This window comes from Hetaerina americana, unplaced genomic scaffold (assembly GCF_022747635.1).
Source record: "Hetaerina americana unplaced genomic scaffold, ioHetAmer1.1.p SCAF_12, whole genome shotgun sequence".
In the NCBI taxonomy this organism is placed as follows: domain Eukaryota; kingdom Metazoa; phylum Arthropoda; class Insecta; order Odonata; family Calopterygidae; genus Hetaerina; species Hetaerina americana.
The window spans coordinates 16,089,971-16,107,302 of record NW_027286292.1 but is presented as its reverse complement, the minus strand read 5'-3'; the positions used below and the strand labels follow the sequence as shown (position 1 = coordinate 16,107,302).

General features: G+C 34.8%; 1 protein-coding gene across 4 annotated transcripts in view; it reads right to left on the bottom strand.

Annotated features, from left to right (window-relative positions):
- Itpr (Inositol 1,4,5,-trisphosphate receptor) overlaps window positions 1-17,332 on the bottom strand; it is a 207,545-nt gene that overhangs the window by 30,334 nt on the left and 159,879 nt on the right. Inside the window, exons 27-32 of one of the 4 annotated variants that reach the window (XM_071582736.1) lie at window positions 16,404-16,472; window positions 15,586-15,706; window positions 13,767-13,909; window positions 11,761-11,948; window positions 9,580-9,691; window positions 2,356-2,403 (exon numbers count right to left, since the gene is read on the bottom strand). In XM_071582736.1, the coding sequence (XP_071438837.1) occupies window positions 2,356-2,403; window positions 9,580-9,691; window positions 11,761-11,948; window positions 13,767-13,909; window positions 15,586-15,706; window positions 16,404-16,472 (681 nt within the window). The remainder of the gene's footprint in view (window positions 1-2,355; window positions 2,404-9,579; window positions 9,692-11,760; window positions 11,949-13,766; window positions 13,910-15,585; window positions 15,707-16,403; window positions 16,473-17,332) is intronic. The other 3 variants (XM_071582737.1, XM_071582738.1, XM_071582739.1) reach the window with 3 other exon arrangements.

Below are 17,332 nucleotides of genomic sequence, written 5' to 3'. Positions count from 1 at the left end.
CATGTATTTCAGTCAACCATGTTTTTCAATTATCCGTTCTTCATCATGCATCCATTAGCCCAGATAATAGAGTTTACTGTATTTACGCCCCCCTTCCTAAAGACAGCTTTAAAGCCCTGATTTTAGCAAAAGTGCATGGGCTAACCTCACAAATATGGCAACAATAGGAAAGTAAGAGGGACAAGGAGTGAAATAAATACAGAGCCCAAATGGTATTAAAGAAGGACCTTGGAGGCTCGAGAAAAAGTGAGCTCGAGGGTTGGAGAAAGGTCACAGAGGAGGGAGATGTAGGCAGTAAAGGAGAGTAGAGGCATAGGTGTAGATGAGTAACCAAATAGTAATTTGCAGAATTTCCCATTTGCCTTTCGCACCCTCAAAGTTAACTCCATAGAACCCATTTGTTACCAAATAATAAATTAACTTCCTGGGTGGGGACTATTATATGTATGCATATGCATATATCCTTTTGTTCATAGGGACCACAAAGCCACAGATATCCATGCCATATTTCCAACAGATTATAGGTAATCTTAATTTTTTAGGATTTAAATTTTAAATAAATTTCTAATAAATGCATAAGGGTGGCAAAATTAACTTTCTTGCAGAAATCTAATGTATCTCATGAAGGTTTTACCATACTATTTATGAGTGTAGTACCTATACCACAACTCTTGGGGTGCATGGTGAAAGAATAAGTCACCCTCATGAATTACTGGAATGCATACAAAGTTGTCTCAGCATCTGTCGAATTTTTCTGCTTAGTCGTTTTCCTTAGGGAATCACAATAGAACATATTTCCTTTGCATTTCCAATTTTATTTTGGAACTAAATGTCTCACCTGAGCACATTCCAAAATAGAGAAGGATAAAGGAAAAATGTCCCCGTTTTGTAAAAGATCAGTCCACAAGACAAGCTTTCCCTTCCCTTTGGAAAATATGATCACTAATTATAACATTCCCTAGTATTACAGCAGCACTCTTCTTTGCCTGTCCAACAGAGGATGACAGCATTTCACTTAAAAATTTTGTATTTTAGCCAGCCAATGTTAAGATATGGACCATTAAAATGTTTTGCATGCTGATAAATATTTTTTTAGTTGAAGATTCAGTCTAAGAGACTCTGCTACCCTCATTAATCTATATACAATGTGTGTGTCAAAGTTTTACTAGGAGCCTTGAAACACCTCTTTATTCTTCTTAATCAATACTCATCATTGGGGGAAAGATGCAAGCAAAACTGAAGAAAAGTTTGTTGTAGTATTGATGTCAGGTGGTTGGTTATGTTAGGAAAGAAAAGGAAATTAATTGCTGTTTTGTCTTTGCCCATTCAAAACCAACCTTAAATGGTAAAATACCATAGAAAAAGATACTTCTTAAATAATTGTCATACTTGAATGCTCTGAAAATAACTATCACACTATGTATCTAGCATCCTTCACAAAGAAGGAGCAAATTGGGCATATTATAGACAAATTCTCTGGCATCCACATCTGGTTGACTGCTGTCTTGCAAGAATATGATAAACAGCTAATTACCATCACCTATGTAATTCTGCAACAAAGGGTCACTTAAAATTTGATTTCCAACATGCAATGTAAAGAAATTCTGAAACAAAGTGACTGACACAGAGTGAATAGGAATCTTCTGTCTGCTGGTTCCCATCCATGATTAGCCAGAAGTTTTCTTGGAAAAACATTTCAACAATATGAGGAAAATGTTCCTTCACATTCAAGAATCAATAATATCGTGATTTGGAATTTAAATCATCAATAACTTATTTTTTTTAAATAACTAAAATGTAAATTTTCATTGGATGGATAAGGGATAATACTTATGTATTCAAAATATTATAAAAAATATAAATCTGAATTTCCGTTAAACTTACACATGCAGTTGCTAAAATAGTTATATAATGGGGATTCAACATATATAAGTAAAAATGAAGAACTTGGGTACAAGATTTGGGAATCAAGATTCAATTAAAAAAGTATTTGGACTCTATCACACTTTGAATTTGACCCAACCCTAATATGAAATATTAAGTTACTATATTATTCAAACGTCATTAATTTATTTTTATAAGAAAACTAAGCAGAAATTATAGGCATAATTGGGTCGCATAAGGCAATAAAAAGTCACACGTTTAAAAAATTGAAATTATAATGAATGAGTGGCCCATTAAGGAACTTTGATTTTTATCAAACTGACATGATATTTTAGTATATGAATACCAGTTAGCCACAACACATAAGACTTGTAAGAAACCAAAACAAGAAGAAACTACAGCAAGGGGAATGAAAAAACTAGCATGCTAGAAAGCAAGCATATGAAATTTTCAAAATAGAGAGAACCATACCCTTAATTTTTCTTCTAATTCCATCTCATTCAGAACTCTAGGATCACCCTGACAGCATGTTTGAGAAAAGGAGATTTATATGACAGCTTGTGAATGAGGTAATTTGCTATGCTATGATGAAACTCCACGATCATATCTAATCCTTAGATAGAGAAGAAATTGTTTCATTTTGTTAATAACAGAAAATGTTAGCTCAGAATATAGCCAAACCTTTTTTTTTGACTCGAGCAGAAAGCAACATGAACTTTCAATTAAGCCTGTAAACAATTGAAGAATGATCACACACACAGCTACCAGTGCTGAAGCATATCCATTAGCATTCATTTCATACTTACCAAATGTTGTTTGCACATTTCTGTAAGCATTTTAAAATATATAATCCATACAAATAGGAGTATGTACACAAGAGCGGTTACAAACAAAGCTTCAAATATACCATACTTGTAGAGACATAAGAAAATTAGTTTTCACCTATTGTTGATATTCATCAGAACATTCTCAAACACCAATACATTTTGTAAATTATGTTTGACAGAAAATTGCACAAAGTGAGTCATGCATATAAATACTCATTGCATTTCACTGGTATTTTACAATTTTAGTGCGCTGTTACAGGTTCTGATACTCAAAAGTAAGGATAGCTGTGAAATCCCTCAGCTTCCTAAATTACTTGGCCTAAACTAAAAAAAAATTTGCACTTTCTCGGAAATAAATCACTTTGACCAATTTAATACTGCAAAAAATTCTGAATTCTAACAGATTTCTCATTCCCTCATGGCATTCACTTCAGGATAAAAAAGAGAAGATAAGGGAAAAATTCAACTGAAATGGAGATATCTTAATGCAGCAGCTAGAATTGTAGCTTAATACAGCCAGGGCAAGGATTTAAATGATTATGGTGAATTTTGCAGGGCTTTCCTGTTTCTTAATTCATACCATGCTAAGAGAATTTTAATGGCATAGTTCTATCCACCAGCTGGGATATTTAATTTGTCGCTCTTGGTATTCTTATCCAATAATATTTAAAAATGCAAGTCTCAATTCTTTCACTGATCCCTAAAAATCATACCCAAAACTAAAACAGCTAACTCTCTCAAAAAATGAAAATTACTCCAGTAGTCAGTTTATTGGATAATAACTCATTTTAACAACATTGACTTCAAACGAAATTTCATTCTAATAAAGCTATATCATCAAGGATAAAACATGTTTAAATCTACAAACTGAAGCTGATTTTCATGGTTTCTATGCTGATAATAAAAGATGTGAAGTTTCTGAAAGAGAACCATGCTCACATGGTTACTGAGCAATATTTGCACAATTATTTCAGAATGATTGATGAATATGTTTCTTGAAAATGATAGTTAAAGAAGAGGTGCATTTACATGATGGGGAACAAGACAGGATAAGCCTATTTGGCCCGAAAGTTCTTACATCTTGGTTTGATAGGTTAAAGAAAAAGCTAACCTCATGCTAAGTCTTATGGCTTTATAAAACTGCACACCAGATATGGGAGGGGAAGAGAGGGCAGTTCCTCTCCCTGTGCAAGCTGCATTTTTCCAGACAGATGTGGTACCCAAAAAGTCACAGAGCTTGGGTAAAATTAAGGGTGCCCAGAGCCACCCAGATTTGAATCATGGCCAACCAGTCAAACACCATACCTTTTGTTTTCAATACCTATTTAAATTTGTTTTGGCATATTCCAAAATTTATTTTAAGACATCCTGTCATTCCAATGTATTTATTAGTATAAGTCTTAATTTGTGCATTGCTTATGGTCATGCATAATTCTAAGGCATTAACTATGATGCATTCTATGAAATATGCATCTCATAGAAAGATTGGATTAAATGTTTTGTACATGCAATCATTAAAGTGTCTCACAGATGTACAAAAATAAGTAATGCAGAGTTGATGTGACTAGTACAATTAATTTCAGATATACTTTTGAGAACCACCACCCGCAGTCCTTTGTGAGGAAGACTTGGCAATTGAGAATTCCAGTTTTTAATTTTACCAAGGAAAGTTTTACTGCATGCCCAGACGATAAGCATGTCATCTAAATACTTGTATCTTAAAAAATATCCTTATTGAGGTCGCCCTCATCATCTGAAGATGCCACAAAATGTTCCAAATAAAATTTATTTTAAACCTTAATGTTCGTATCACTACTTAATGTTCGTATCACACATCTTCATACACTAAATTTTCTCTACACACTTAACATTCCTAAACAGGCACACATTTATCTAACAGCTAATTTACAACATCAGTCTACATAAAACCCACCAGAAGTCAAATATGCCAATCACAATAGCTGCCTCTCAAATCCCCCACTCAAATAAAAATACACATCCCATACAAACACTCGTGGACAAAATGTGCAACTTCATCAAAGAACTCGACAAATATATTTCAGGTTTATTTGGTGTATTTTCATAAAGTGGATACCTTAGCCTCCTGCTGTTTTTCATCATACCAAGAACATGACATGAAAATGTACACAAAAACATTCCTTGATGTTTTGTATCCCATCATTGCAAATTACAAACAAATCCACTACAGATCTAGTGCCTTAGTGCCTTTCATTGAAAATCCACCAACCCCACAACTTAAAAGACAAAGTGCTCATATAATTATTAGGCAGCAATATTCTCACCCGATTTGGGAAGCTTAGGGGATAGCCAAAAGTTTAGCCAGCTAAATACGGAATATGGTAATATTCCAAACTTTGTGAAAAAAGACTCCAATTCTCCCACATGAAATTGCAGGATTGAAATTGTTTAACTATTATAGAACAACATATAGGATAAGACATGTGTTGTTTAAGAATGAATGTTGATTGAATGCAATGATTATTGGCAAGCATGAACGAAGTGTCATGGTTGTTTAGTTTAGTTGAGAAAATGGGTGATGGTGAAATCATTAAAAAAATTATACAAAAGAAGATAAATGTTTAGAGAGGAAGGGGTAGACCAATGAATTTGGTTGAAGAGACTCTCAAAACAAGAGAATTTAGAAATTTCACGCACAGAAGACCATATATGAAAAAATGCATGTACAGAAGCCTTATATAATGAGTACAGTATATGAAAAGAATCTTGGCATAATAAGTAACGCCCAAAGTAGTTTATTGCTGCTTGGTTTAGATGAAAATTAAATCAGCAATAGTGAGGTCTACACATGTATTACTAAACTAGTTTCAATGCATAGGCGTCATCCTCAGTCACCAACATTTGTGGGTATGGCAGAGGTCATATCCAAAATTCTACTTTGTTAAACATCTGAGAGAGGAGAATCATGTCAGCGATTTCACCCCAGTACTTTTATATCGCTTGCAATAATGGGAAGAAGTTGGATGAATGGGAGGAGCTATAAATAAGAAACAATCTGAGAACTGACAATATAGTGAACAAACATTTGGTTTGAAAAACTCTCCCCCTTCCTGGAAACCTCCCTATCCTTATCAGACTAATGAACCCCTCCCTCCTCCACCAGTTCTGTCCCCGTCTCTTCTCCCTCCCTCCCACGTTGAAGCTAGTGGCTTCAAGGAAGATAGTGGGTACGCACCTTCCATTCTCTTCTTACTCTAGTCCTTATCTCACCACCCCTACCAACCCCAAAACCCCACTCACCCTCCCCTTCCCCACCCCACTCTCAACCCCTCCAATGTATAAAATACCTCCGGCATGTCCCAACGTTTTTCATGCCTAAGAATGACACCAATGCATGCATTGAAACTAGTTTAACCAAATAAAAAGTTTTATGGAAAATACCTAGTATTCTTCTTTCATTTGAAAAAATAAATGTAAAGAACACAAAACATATAGCCTGATATCTCACCCATCAAGCATACTTACTCAGATAATTAGCCAAAGAATAGAAGTAAAATTAGAAGGAAGCCTTATGGAAGACCAATTCAAATTCAGGAAAAACTGAGGAACAACAGAGGTAATACTCTTAGCTTGACGGCACTGACCAAAAAAATGACACTTGTAAACAAGCCATTACATGTGGAATTTATGAGCTTGAAGAAAGTTATCATAACATCGAATGAAGCAAGATATTCAAGATACTAAAACAACTTTGAATGGACTACAATGACATATGAATAATCCATCACCTATACAAGAATCAGGTAACAACCATTCAAATGAAAAAGGAAGGAAGATAGAGGCGAAAATAAACAAAAGAGTTAGACAAGGATGCAACCTCTCACCCGCACTATTCAATGCATATCTAGAGACAATAAAAGAAGCATAAGAATTGGGCACCAAAGGAGTCATGGTAAATGACAAAGAAATTAACATGCTACAATTTGCAAATATGATCATAAGAGTAGCATTAACTCAAAGAGGACAATAAACAATGAGCATCAGCAAGAAGAATACCATAAACCTTGTCGGTGAAAGAGAGAAACTGAAGACAAAACTCACAATTCAAGGAGTGAAACTAGCGTAAGTAAAATTCTTCATTCTCTGGGCAGAAGTATAACTTGGGATAGAAGAAGTTCAACCAACATCAAGCAAAGAATAGCTGAAGCTAAGATGGCACTCATAAAGAAGAGGCAACCACTGTGCTCAAAGAACCTATGGTTGCAAACCAGGAAGCACTTAGTCACAACCTTCATATGGAGCATGGAGCTCAGCAGATTAGAAACATGGAACAATGGAGAAGTGAACCAGTAAAGAATAGAAGTCTTTAAAACATGCCGCTGAAGGAGAATGCTAAAGATTCAATGGACAGACAGAGTGAGGAAATGAAAAGCATATAGAAGTGCATTGAGGAGAGTCATCTGGACAAATCATTGGCAAAGAAGATCTATATGGATTGGGCACATCTTGAGGCACATTGGGTTGGTTAGAAACATAATGGAAGAGGTATTATCTCCAAGGGAGGCCAAAATACAAGTGCTTTGGACAAATTAAAAAGACAAAATGGAAAAGTGATCATGAGTTGAGAGAATTTTTCCTCCTCATGAAACATAAACTGGATAATTTATTGCTAAAAGGTGGTGGACATTGAGGATTATTACAGCATTCAAACAAAGAACAATTCAGTCAACCACCATTCTCACATTATTTCCACTTTTAAGAAACCAGAAGCAAGATAGGCAAAGTGAGTTGTTTCACTCTATGTGCTTATAATCTTTGCTCCTTGCCAGTTAGCAGATGATATTCAAGAAGTGCCTATGTTTTCTACCAGATGACAGCAATGATGAAAATATCCCCCAAAGGCTAAGATCTGATTGACTGAAATATTAAAGACATTTAGATAAAAGTTTTCAAAGTCTATATCAATGAGTAGTAATATCCCATTAGCATACGTAAATTGTAGGTAATTTTGCAATATTAAGGTTTAATTAATCAGATACAGCGGGGACAGCGTATGGTAGTCTAGTAGGTAAAGTGATGGGCCACAGACACTTAGTTGCCTGGGTTTGATTTCAGATGTCTCTGATCAGTCAATCTGTGTATTTTGTTTGGCACCAGATCTTCCTGGAAAACCAAAGGTGACACCGGTATAGGAACTGGCTCTCATTCCCCAATAATATGTGAATTCCCATGGTATTTGGCTTGGTATTTGATGAGCTCTATCCTCACCTGACAAATTAACCTTCAGGTTAATTACTCTGGTCGGGTGATTGATATATTCACTGCAATTTCCCTATATTCTTCACAATAGTTTATCTGGTAAATTTGCTTTTATCAATGTCCATGAAGTTGAAAAAGAGAGAATCAAAAATGAAAAGCCATTCATTTTCAACACTCTAGTAGATGGTACTAACAACCTAACTTTAAATTTGCAATCCCATGCTTCTGATGATATGCACCCCTTGGATTTCAATAGATATTCACTAGTCACCATGACCCATCAGAATTACACTGCTGGAATTTATAAGTGCCCATGCTTGGCCATGAGGGCCAAGATGGGCCACAAACCCTAACTTTTGAGATATATGACAGGTCCATTAGAAACCCAGGGTAACCCAATTTTCAGATATAAATATACATGCGTGTTTGCACCATTCATTTTATTAATATCCCATTACATCATAGTAATAAGGGTACGAGAGTTCAGATGATTTTAGCACCCATAATCTTCAATAACCCCCCAAACAAACTCTTCCCATTTTAAATTTCAATAAAAACATGTTAAATATTATACAACCTAAGTATGCACAAATTCAAATTTTGCTTGGTAGATAAACATATTCAAAACATCCTGTCATTGACCCTATACATAGCAGTGCCTATAAAGCCATCACACTAATAAAGTTCCTGCTAACTTCACTGCACACTAAAATGCAATGGCTTTCCATTTAACAATCCAGAACAACCAGATAAACAGATTGAAATTAAATTATTGACTTTGTAATGGGTCATGTTTTTAAATAAAGTGTGTGGAAGACAAAGTCAATAATTTCATTTCATTTCAACATGTATAATGTGTATTCCATAAAGATACACCTGAGAAAACAAATCAGATAAACAGGCTTTGACCATCAATTTGGTGTTCTATGATTACACTTGTCAAGTATTTCCTCACATTCTGGTATCCATTTTAATAGTTTCATGCATGCACTGAGTCCAATAGTAAGATGTGCCTTTCTGAGCCAACTCAGGTAGCATGATATGAAATAATGTAACTGTTCCATTAAGTAAAATTATGACTTATTTAATTGCATTGAAAATCTTCATCTATCTGTAAATGAATAATGATAATTAAACCCATTTATATATGGGCTATGTAATTCAAGAAACTATACACTAATCAAGGTGCAGCTCCTTCACAGGAAAATGTGATAATTTCATTCTTCAACTTAGTTTCTGTGCCATTCCATACCAGAATGACAGATCAGACTTCAAAATTTTACTCATAAAATTAACTTAGTTTATTGAAGGCTGGCACTCATATATTATCAAATAGAGATATTGATTTTAGTCACATGGCACATTAGCATATTTATGAGGGAGACAGGGTAAATGTACAACAGAATTCATTGAAACATGAAATTATGTTACATAATATTGCATGTGCCCTATTTGTAAGAACAACCATTACTAGGCAGAGATAAGCAAACACTTACGAGAAAATAGCATTAAAATATGGCAAATATTAAAGAAAAGTTTCGTGTATACCTAACTTATTTTTCAAAAAACACTTCATACATAAGATATTATTCTCTTAATTTAAAAATTAAAAAAAATGAGAATCAATTACCTTTTCTCCATACTCAGGATCTATCGCCATCATTTCTCTTAAAGTTCGAAGAACTTTTACACACAATTTTTCTTCTTTTTCCTCTAAGAGTTTTTCCGTGTGCTTAATTAGTCTGCAAAGAAATTTGAAGTAATAAGAATACTTTGCACATAATTCCTTATTATTTTCCCTTCACATTGTTTAAGGGAAAGATTTTATAAAAGAATTCAACATTAGAACTTCAACAGAAATATGTTACTTGAAGACCCCTGGGTCTCAGATTTCTCTCTCTTTTCATGCATTTTTTTTGTGATGGTACATTTGATACATTTAGAATAATGTCAAAATGGTCACTTTCAAAGGATGGAATTTAGCCAAAAACCTTTCCATCTACTCAGAGTAAAAATGTTAAATATAAAATGAGTTAGTGTTCAGGAAAAGAGTTAATGAGATTTTGTGATTCAAAAAATCATTCACACACACACATACAACAGAAAAATTGCGGTAAATGATCAAAACAAGTTTTATTATTATTATCCAAAACCTACCCTAGCAGGTAGAATACCAATAATAATATGTTTTGATCATTCACCACAAGATGCCTGTGAGTCTGAAGAATTTTTGGGGCACAAATTCTCAAAAACTCTTGGCATTACCTTTAACTGCATGATTTTCCAGACCACTAGCACATTTTATGTTTGACATTTTTACTCCGAGTAGATGAAAAGATTTTTGCCTAAATTCAATCCCCTGAAAGTGATCATTTTCAGTTTTTTTCTTAATGTGTTGGATGTGCCACCACAAAAAAAAACAATTAAAATGAGCAGGAGATCTAAGACCTATTCTTATTAAAACTGATATGAATTTCATTGTAACCATTATAAATATTTTACTTTCCTCATATTAAACGAGATATGAAAAATTGAGTGATTAATGTGGGACCTGGACCAATAAAGATAAAGGACTGACTTTTCTTATTCTGTTCACAATTTACTGTACCTCAAATATAACTTTTATAAAATGTCATTCATGCATGGATTTTTTTGTGAATTTTGGTAGACTAGAAAATGCCCACCATAGAAATCTACACATTGCCGGAGGCTCATTTTAACGGAATAAAATGTCAAATTTAATCCAACCCAAAAGAAAAGAGATTCATAAAAAACTAAGAATTGACAACTAAATCATGAGGGGAGATTTTGAGCCTATTACTTCAGTCTGGCATGCAGAGGCAAAGAGAAAAACCATTAACAGACCTGAGGAATGCAATACATTACTGTCATTAGTCATTTCTGCATTATTTGTCACCAGGCACCTTCTCCAATAAAAAATTATATGCATACAAACTCCGGGATGATTTAATGCACGAATCACATTTAATGAGATTTATTCACAGAGATCTCTATCACCAACAGGGTAGATGCAACTATGTGATTATGATTTGATTTCATGGTTATTTTTCAGTGGCCACATTCCTGATTCCAAATTATTTACATAGTCTATGCGATGCTTTCAAGAATGAAGGCATTTGGAATGAATTCTTAATATGTGCCTTCATTTCTCACATGGTTAAAAAATTGGCTTTTGTGAATCATTTTTTTGGGTCCGCCTTCTCCGATTACAAATTATTGGGTAGTAGTGTTTAGGGGAGGCGACTGGCTGTTGAGGTCATTTGCGCCATTAGGGATGGACAGGAGAGGATGAAGGGTGGAGAGAAACCTGGCATCGGCATTAGCCTACTCTTTATGAAAGGCGCCAAGGGGTCCACAGCTTAACGTCCCATCCAACGGACGGCGTACTACCTCGAAGTGCCCTCCACAAGTAGGGATCAAGATACCTCTGAAAAATATTCAACACTGCCGGGATTTGAGCCCGAGCCCTCTGGGTGAGAAGCCAGTACGATAGCCACCGCACCAATCCTGATCCCCTTACAAATTATTTTAGAGTTTTGCTTCTCCAAGTCCAGATTATTACAGAGTTTTTCAAGTTTTTGTAGGGGCATCCCAGTTCATTCTGCTTTTTATAAAGGACAAAATGGTATAATTCTTTAATCTAAAAAAGCTCTTGAGGTCTTAGATACTCTGCAGTTGATATCATAATCTTATACAAGGTTTTAAGTGGGAAAAAACCTACTATAGCAAAAATATTAGGAAATAAATACTGGACAATATTGTATAATTTTACTGCAAAACAAAACATTACCTTCTTATGAAGCCTCCATTTTCACAGCGTTTCTTTGCTTCTGTCCCCGGAGGAAATAGTAATTCTGGGCGGTATAGAATATCAACCAGGAGTGACAACTCGGATTGCACCAACGGCTTCAACTGGTCTTCAAGAAGTGACACTATATCCTGAAGTCCTTCAATAATGCTTCTATCTAGTCTCATCAACTGTGGAATATGACCATAAAGTAAATAACAACAATCAATGCAAGAATGATAGTAAATTAATGAACACCTTTGACAAAAAGATAACATTTCACCACTATCATTAATAAATGAGACCAGTATTTCATATTGTCAAGAAGTATGTCCATTTTCATTGAACATATATATATATATATTTATTTGTGATATTTATTCACTGGATTTCCTTAATGATTAGGTCTTAGAGTTTTATGCCAACTACTCGAACAATGCAGCATTAGATAATTTACTTATTTTTAAGATCAATTTGGGAAAATGCTAAGAAATGTTAAAAATGTTAGAAATAAAAAATCTGATGGGTAGGTATTATTACCTCCTTTTTTTTAGGGCCTAAAATTTTGAAATATAACTGCCAAGTAAATATTCAAAAATAAGAAAAGCTCAAAGCTTTTTAAGACAAGTTCGTCCCTATAAATATACATCATGGTTGTATTCACAACTTCAAAAAACATCAAAAGATAGGAGACTCAAAGATGACACACTAAGAAGTGTTAGATGCAAGTAAGAACTAATGTTCCTGTCTGTTCTATGACTCACAGGGTCTGCCCCAAAATTAAGTTGAATGATTTTCTGCTGCCAACATGGGCAGCTGGAGAGGAGCAATTTGAGCATGAAAGATGGTGGGAGGTCTTGGGAAAGCAATGTGACCCACATTAGGTGTCTGCTGACCATCACAGTGTGGAGACTGATACCAAACTGTGCCCTTATTTGAGGGCCATGTCAATATTGACAATGCCACATTTCATGGAGCACCGATATACAATAAAGTTTTGTGTTAAGCTTGAAAATTGGATTACGAGACAATGACCATGGTTAAGGATGCCTACAAAGATAAGCAACATCCCCAGAAATGGTTACCTGCAGGTGCAAAATCTTCCAGGTGGATAGAGTGGAGTTTGATGATGAGGAATTCCGTGGATGTAATTCAACAACACAGTACAGCAAAAATGTACAAAAAGTGAGATATGTGCTCAATTTTGATCCTGAGTGTCAGAATGTTGGCAGAATAGTATATTCTGAAAACCATAGCGCACCACATTCTTGCGTAAAAATTAGCCATGAAAAAGGCCTATGCCTTTTCCATGGCTAAATCTTACATAAGAATGTGGTGCGCTATGGTTTTCAGAAATGATGGTCCCTAAGGTGCTGTCAGATGACGAGAAGACTGCTAGTGTCACAACCTTGCGTGATCTCTTGGACCGCTGTGAAAGTGACCTACGGCCCGATTGTGGCACCACCAGACTTCTTTCTGTTCCCAAGAATAAAGTGGAAATTGAATGGTAACCATTTTGGAATGCCGGATAATGTCAGAAGAGGCTGTGACAAGGTGCCTGAATGAGGTTCCTATGGGTACCATTCAGGAAATGTTTAATGAAGTTTTCTTAGGTCTTTCACGGGCCAACATGAGACCCCAGACCCATTGGAAGACCTGAGAAAATTTCACGGAGTGGATATTCTGGGAAAGCACCAAATCTTAATTTAGGAAGTGTAATGCAACTGGCAAAGGTGCCGGCATCAGTTTGTCAATGCACCACGGGGCTATTTTGAAGATTTCCCAATTAAAGGAGCTTCTAATAATAACTATATGATTAACTCAGCGTCATTGCATATAGCACTATTTTGAGGCTTAATCAAGAATCGTATATTTTACAATATCATCAAATACAAACATGATCACCAAATTAGAAGCATCAACAGAATGACATTTTAAATGTCACCAAGCAATGAATCAAAGTTTTGTATAGTTTAATAAAACCAATGAGTACGAAATATATTCCTTACTTGAGACTGAGAGCGCTCCATCTTGGGGGATTTTGCTGCTTGAAGCCATTTACTTGTTTGCCTGGAAAGCATTGCAGCCTTGTTGAACATTGATGTTACTTGACTTTCAAGGTCTGATGGTATTGCAATTCCTCTTGTTTTAGCTGAAAGATAATCAAAATCTTATCCATAAGAGAAAAGGATAAGCCAACTTACGTATTTTAGAGAAAAAAGTTATAGCTTCAGCATTAATACAACCAGAAAGAGACAGCTCCTCTGGAAAAAGAACTAAATATTGCCCCCAACTTATTATTGCTTAAAAATGACTTTGTCAATCTTGTTATATACAGAGAATTGATAATTGGCAGAAAATACCAGTTTAGAAGAAGAAAGAATTATTGCTTGAAATATTACCAGACCGATGACTTCTGAGTGTTTCTTCCCAGGTGTCTACAACAATTGATTTCCTTAGATTGAAATCTATTAAAAGGACTCTGAGGGAAAATAACCTATTAGCACAATAGGTGGATAAAGGAAATTTGCTCGTTGTTCTTAAGAAAGAACACTATATCACCGCGTGCATTGATTTTGCCTTGAGTAATAACACAGCTCTGGTTAATGTTGATCCCACTCCCACATTTCAGAAAAAAAATTGAAAAGTAGTAGATATTTCTGAACAAGTGATTAACCACAAAATGAAACAGCCAGAGTAAAATATTCAGGCATACCTAGGCATTTATTGGATAACCTAAAATCTGCAAACATGGCAGCCCAATGAGATCTGTAGTTTCTGATAGTTCTTTGCCTAGTCATTAGCTTTCCAGAAAGATGAACTCCCTATATTTATTTATTTTATTTTAAAACATTATTCACATACAGCAGTAGCGCCAATTTACAGTGAAAAATATAACAAAAATGAAAGAGGACAAAAGACAATAACAGCATAATAATAAACAACAAGAACCAAACATGGACCGGGAAAAAATTTAATTTATTGAAAGGCGGGATAAAGCTTGGGTGGTGAAATTGTTGCATGATAAATCAAAGGGATTGATAGTGTGAGGGAGTGAATTTAGAAGGGAGGAGAGGCAAAATAAAGGCGAGCGCTTGATGAGAGATATTCTAGGAATAGGTAGATGGAGTAGGGAGTGGGTGCGGGTGGATCGAGTTGGTACCCTGAGGTTGAAGAGAGAGAGCAGTTCAGGGCAATCAAGTGTGGTATCAGAAATATACCACATTACAACCTAAATACAGAGTAAAAAACTTGATGAAATTAGCTAATATACTAGCAGAAATTATCCTCCTAACTTAGTGATTTGGGTGTTCTTTGAAATGTGCAATCTGTTCACGAATGTCCCATGCAAAGAAGCCTTATGGTGAGTTGAAACCACCCTACTGAAGAAAGGCATGGCCACTTTAGGGATATCAAGAGTTGTACTCCATCCAGAAGGTGTACCATAGAAATATTTATTCTTTGATGGTGATGTTCAAAAACAAAATGAAGGGCTGGCCAAGAGCTCACCCCTCCCCTCATTTTTATTGGGCATTTACATGAACAACTTTGAACCTGAACTCCTTTGTGACCAACTCTATATGAAAAATGTTTGTAAAGACAAAACATAATATTTTCAATTCCGGCATAACCTCACCAAAGGATGTAGAATCGAAATTTCATTCAAAAATATGTGAATGTTGAAGTTAAACTAGCAATTTCTAATTGATGAAGCCATAATATTAATACATTTTACTCTAAACAATCCAAATCACTAAGCCAATGACATTTTTTCTTAATATTAGTCATTCAATTTTAAAGAGGGCAAAAGTGAAGAAATTGACTCACCAACATCTGATAAAGTGCGGATACAGTTTTCCACATTAAATCGATGTGAGGCAGTAAGCCATGTGCATTGTGACACGCGAAATGCAGCTTGAAGAAGTTGAACAAAAATGGGCTGCCTTGTCTGCAAACAAAGGAGACTTGATTCAGAACAAATGATAAAATACATATGCTCCAAAATTCAGCAAACTGAGAAACATAAAAAATAAATATATTCAAATATAAACTTGATGAAAAAATTATTTAAAATATGATAAACCACAATAAATAACCATATTTCATGATAAAAATAATTCTTAATCATACTATTATTTAATCATTTACAAATTTAACATGACATGCCACAAATAAATATAATAGAATAGCCTTTATGTTGGACAAAAAACATAAATAATTGAAAATTCCTTCACAATTCACTTTTTTATTGGAGGAAAACTGAAAATGAAAAGGAAATGAACTCAAATTAAATATTATGAAAATGAGGACAAAATTCAAAATGATTCTTATATTTTAACAATATCATTGACAATTCCATAAAAAACATTGGATAGTTTATTATAAGAGCACTTAGCAATAACAACTCACTTTAACCAATCAAGTTATATTACCCCAAAGAGCACTGAGTTGAAGCCTCATCAGAGAAGCAACTTTCATTGACACAGTTATTCACACATAAACATTATTGAAAAAAGTTGTAATTAGCACGGCAATTAAAGCAAAAGCACCTTTACATGATTACAAGTGAGTAGACAACAAATTTACAATTAATATAACAAAATGTTCTGTATAAAAAGGCCAATTAGATGAATCCATATACTCACTTTCTGAAGATATTGAACAGAGTTACAACTTCGCTGGTTCCAAAACATCCTGGCCTCAAGTAGATGTTTCTATGGATATACCCAATGCCATGACAACCAGTTCATGCAATGCAGAAACGCTTTCTATATTAATAATTATATGCATGCAGATAACAAAAAATCATACAAACGAAAAACACATAAGTATTCTACAATATACAAAAAGCATGCAAAATAAAGCTGCACTGGTACTCATTACCCCAATTTCTAAATAAAATAATTCACTTAAGCCAGATTACATTACACCTTCCCACATTAACTTGCTACAGACATAGGATACAGTTTTACCGTAAATGCATGTTTCCTTACAGATTACAAATACTGTAGTATGCATAAAGCAAAATGAATAATCAATTCAAAAGAACCCAATAAAACATAGCAATACCAGCAATGAGGAACAGCAAGTATACAGAATAGAAAAAATTACCCATATGTTTTTTTTCCATTCAGAGGTCTTCCAAGGGAAGAGAGAGAGGGATAGGAGACACAAAGGACAAAAAAGGTTGATGTAGGGAAAGGCAGAAAGATGCAGAATCCAATTATAGATATGCATATGCATGAAGTAGCCAACATTTGAACCATAAAGTCATTTAACACCTCAATCACTGGCAAATTGATGAGAGCCTAAGCAAAATTGACCTCTCCCCCACCCTCATCCCCCCACCACAACCTCTTACCATAGCAAACATCTCTGCTGAAGATGGAGCAGAACATTAAAAGCTATAGAACAGGTGAGCGATTTTATTTTGCATATGCTATCATTGTCCTCTCCAAGTGTCATAATTTATTTGAGTGTGTGTGTGAGCGTAAATAATTAATACTTTCAAGCATGAAAATCTAATACACAAAATATTTGCAGAAGGGTAGAGAAGAAATGAAAAGGGCATATT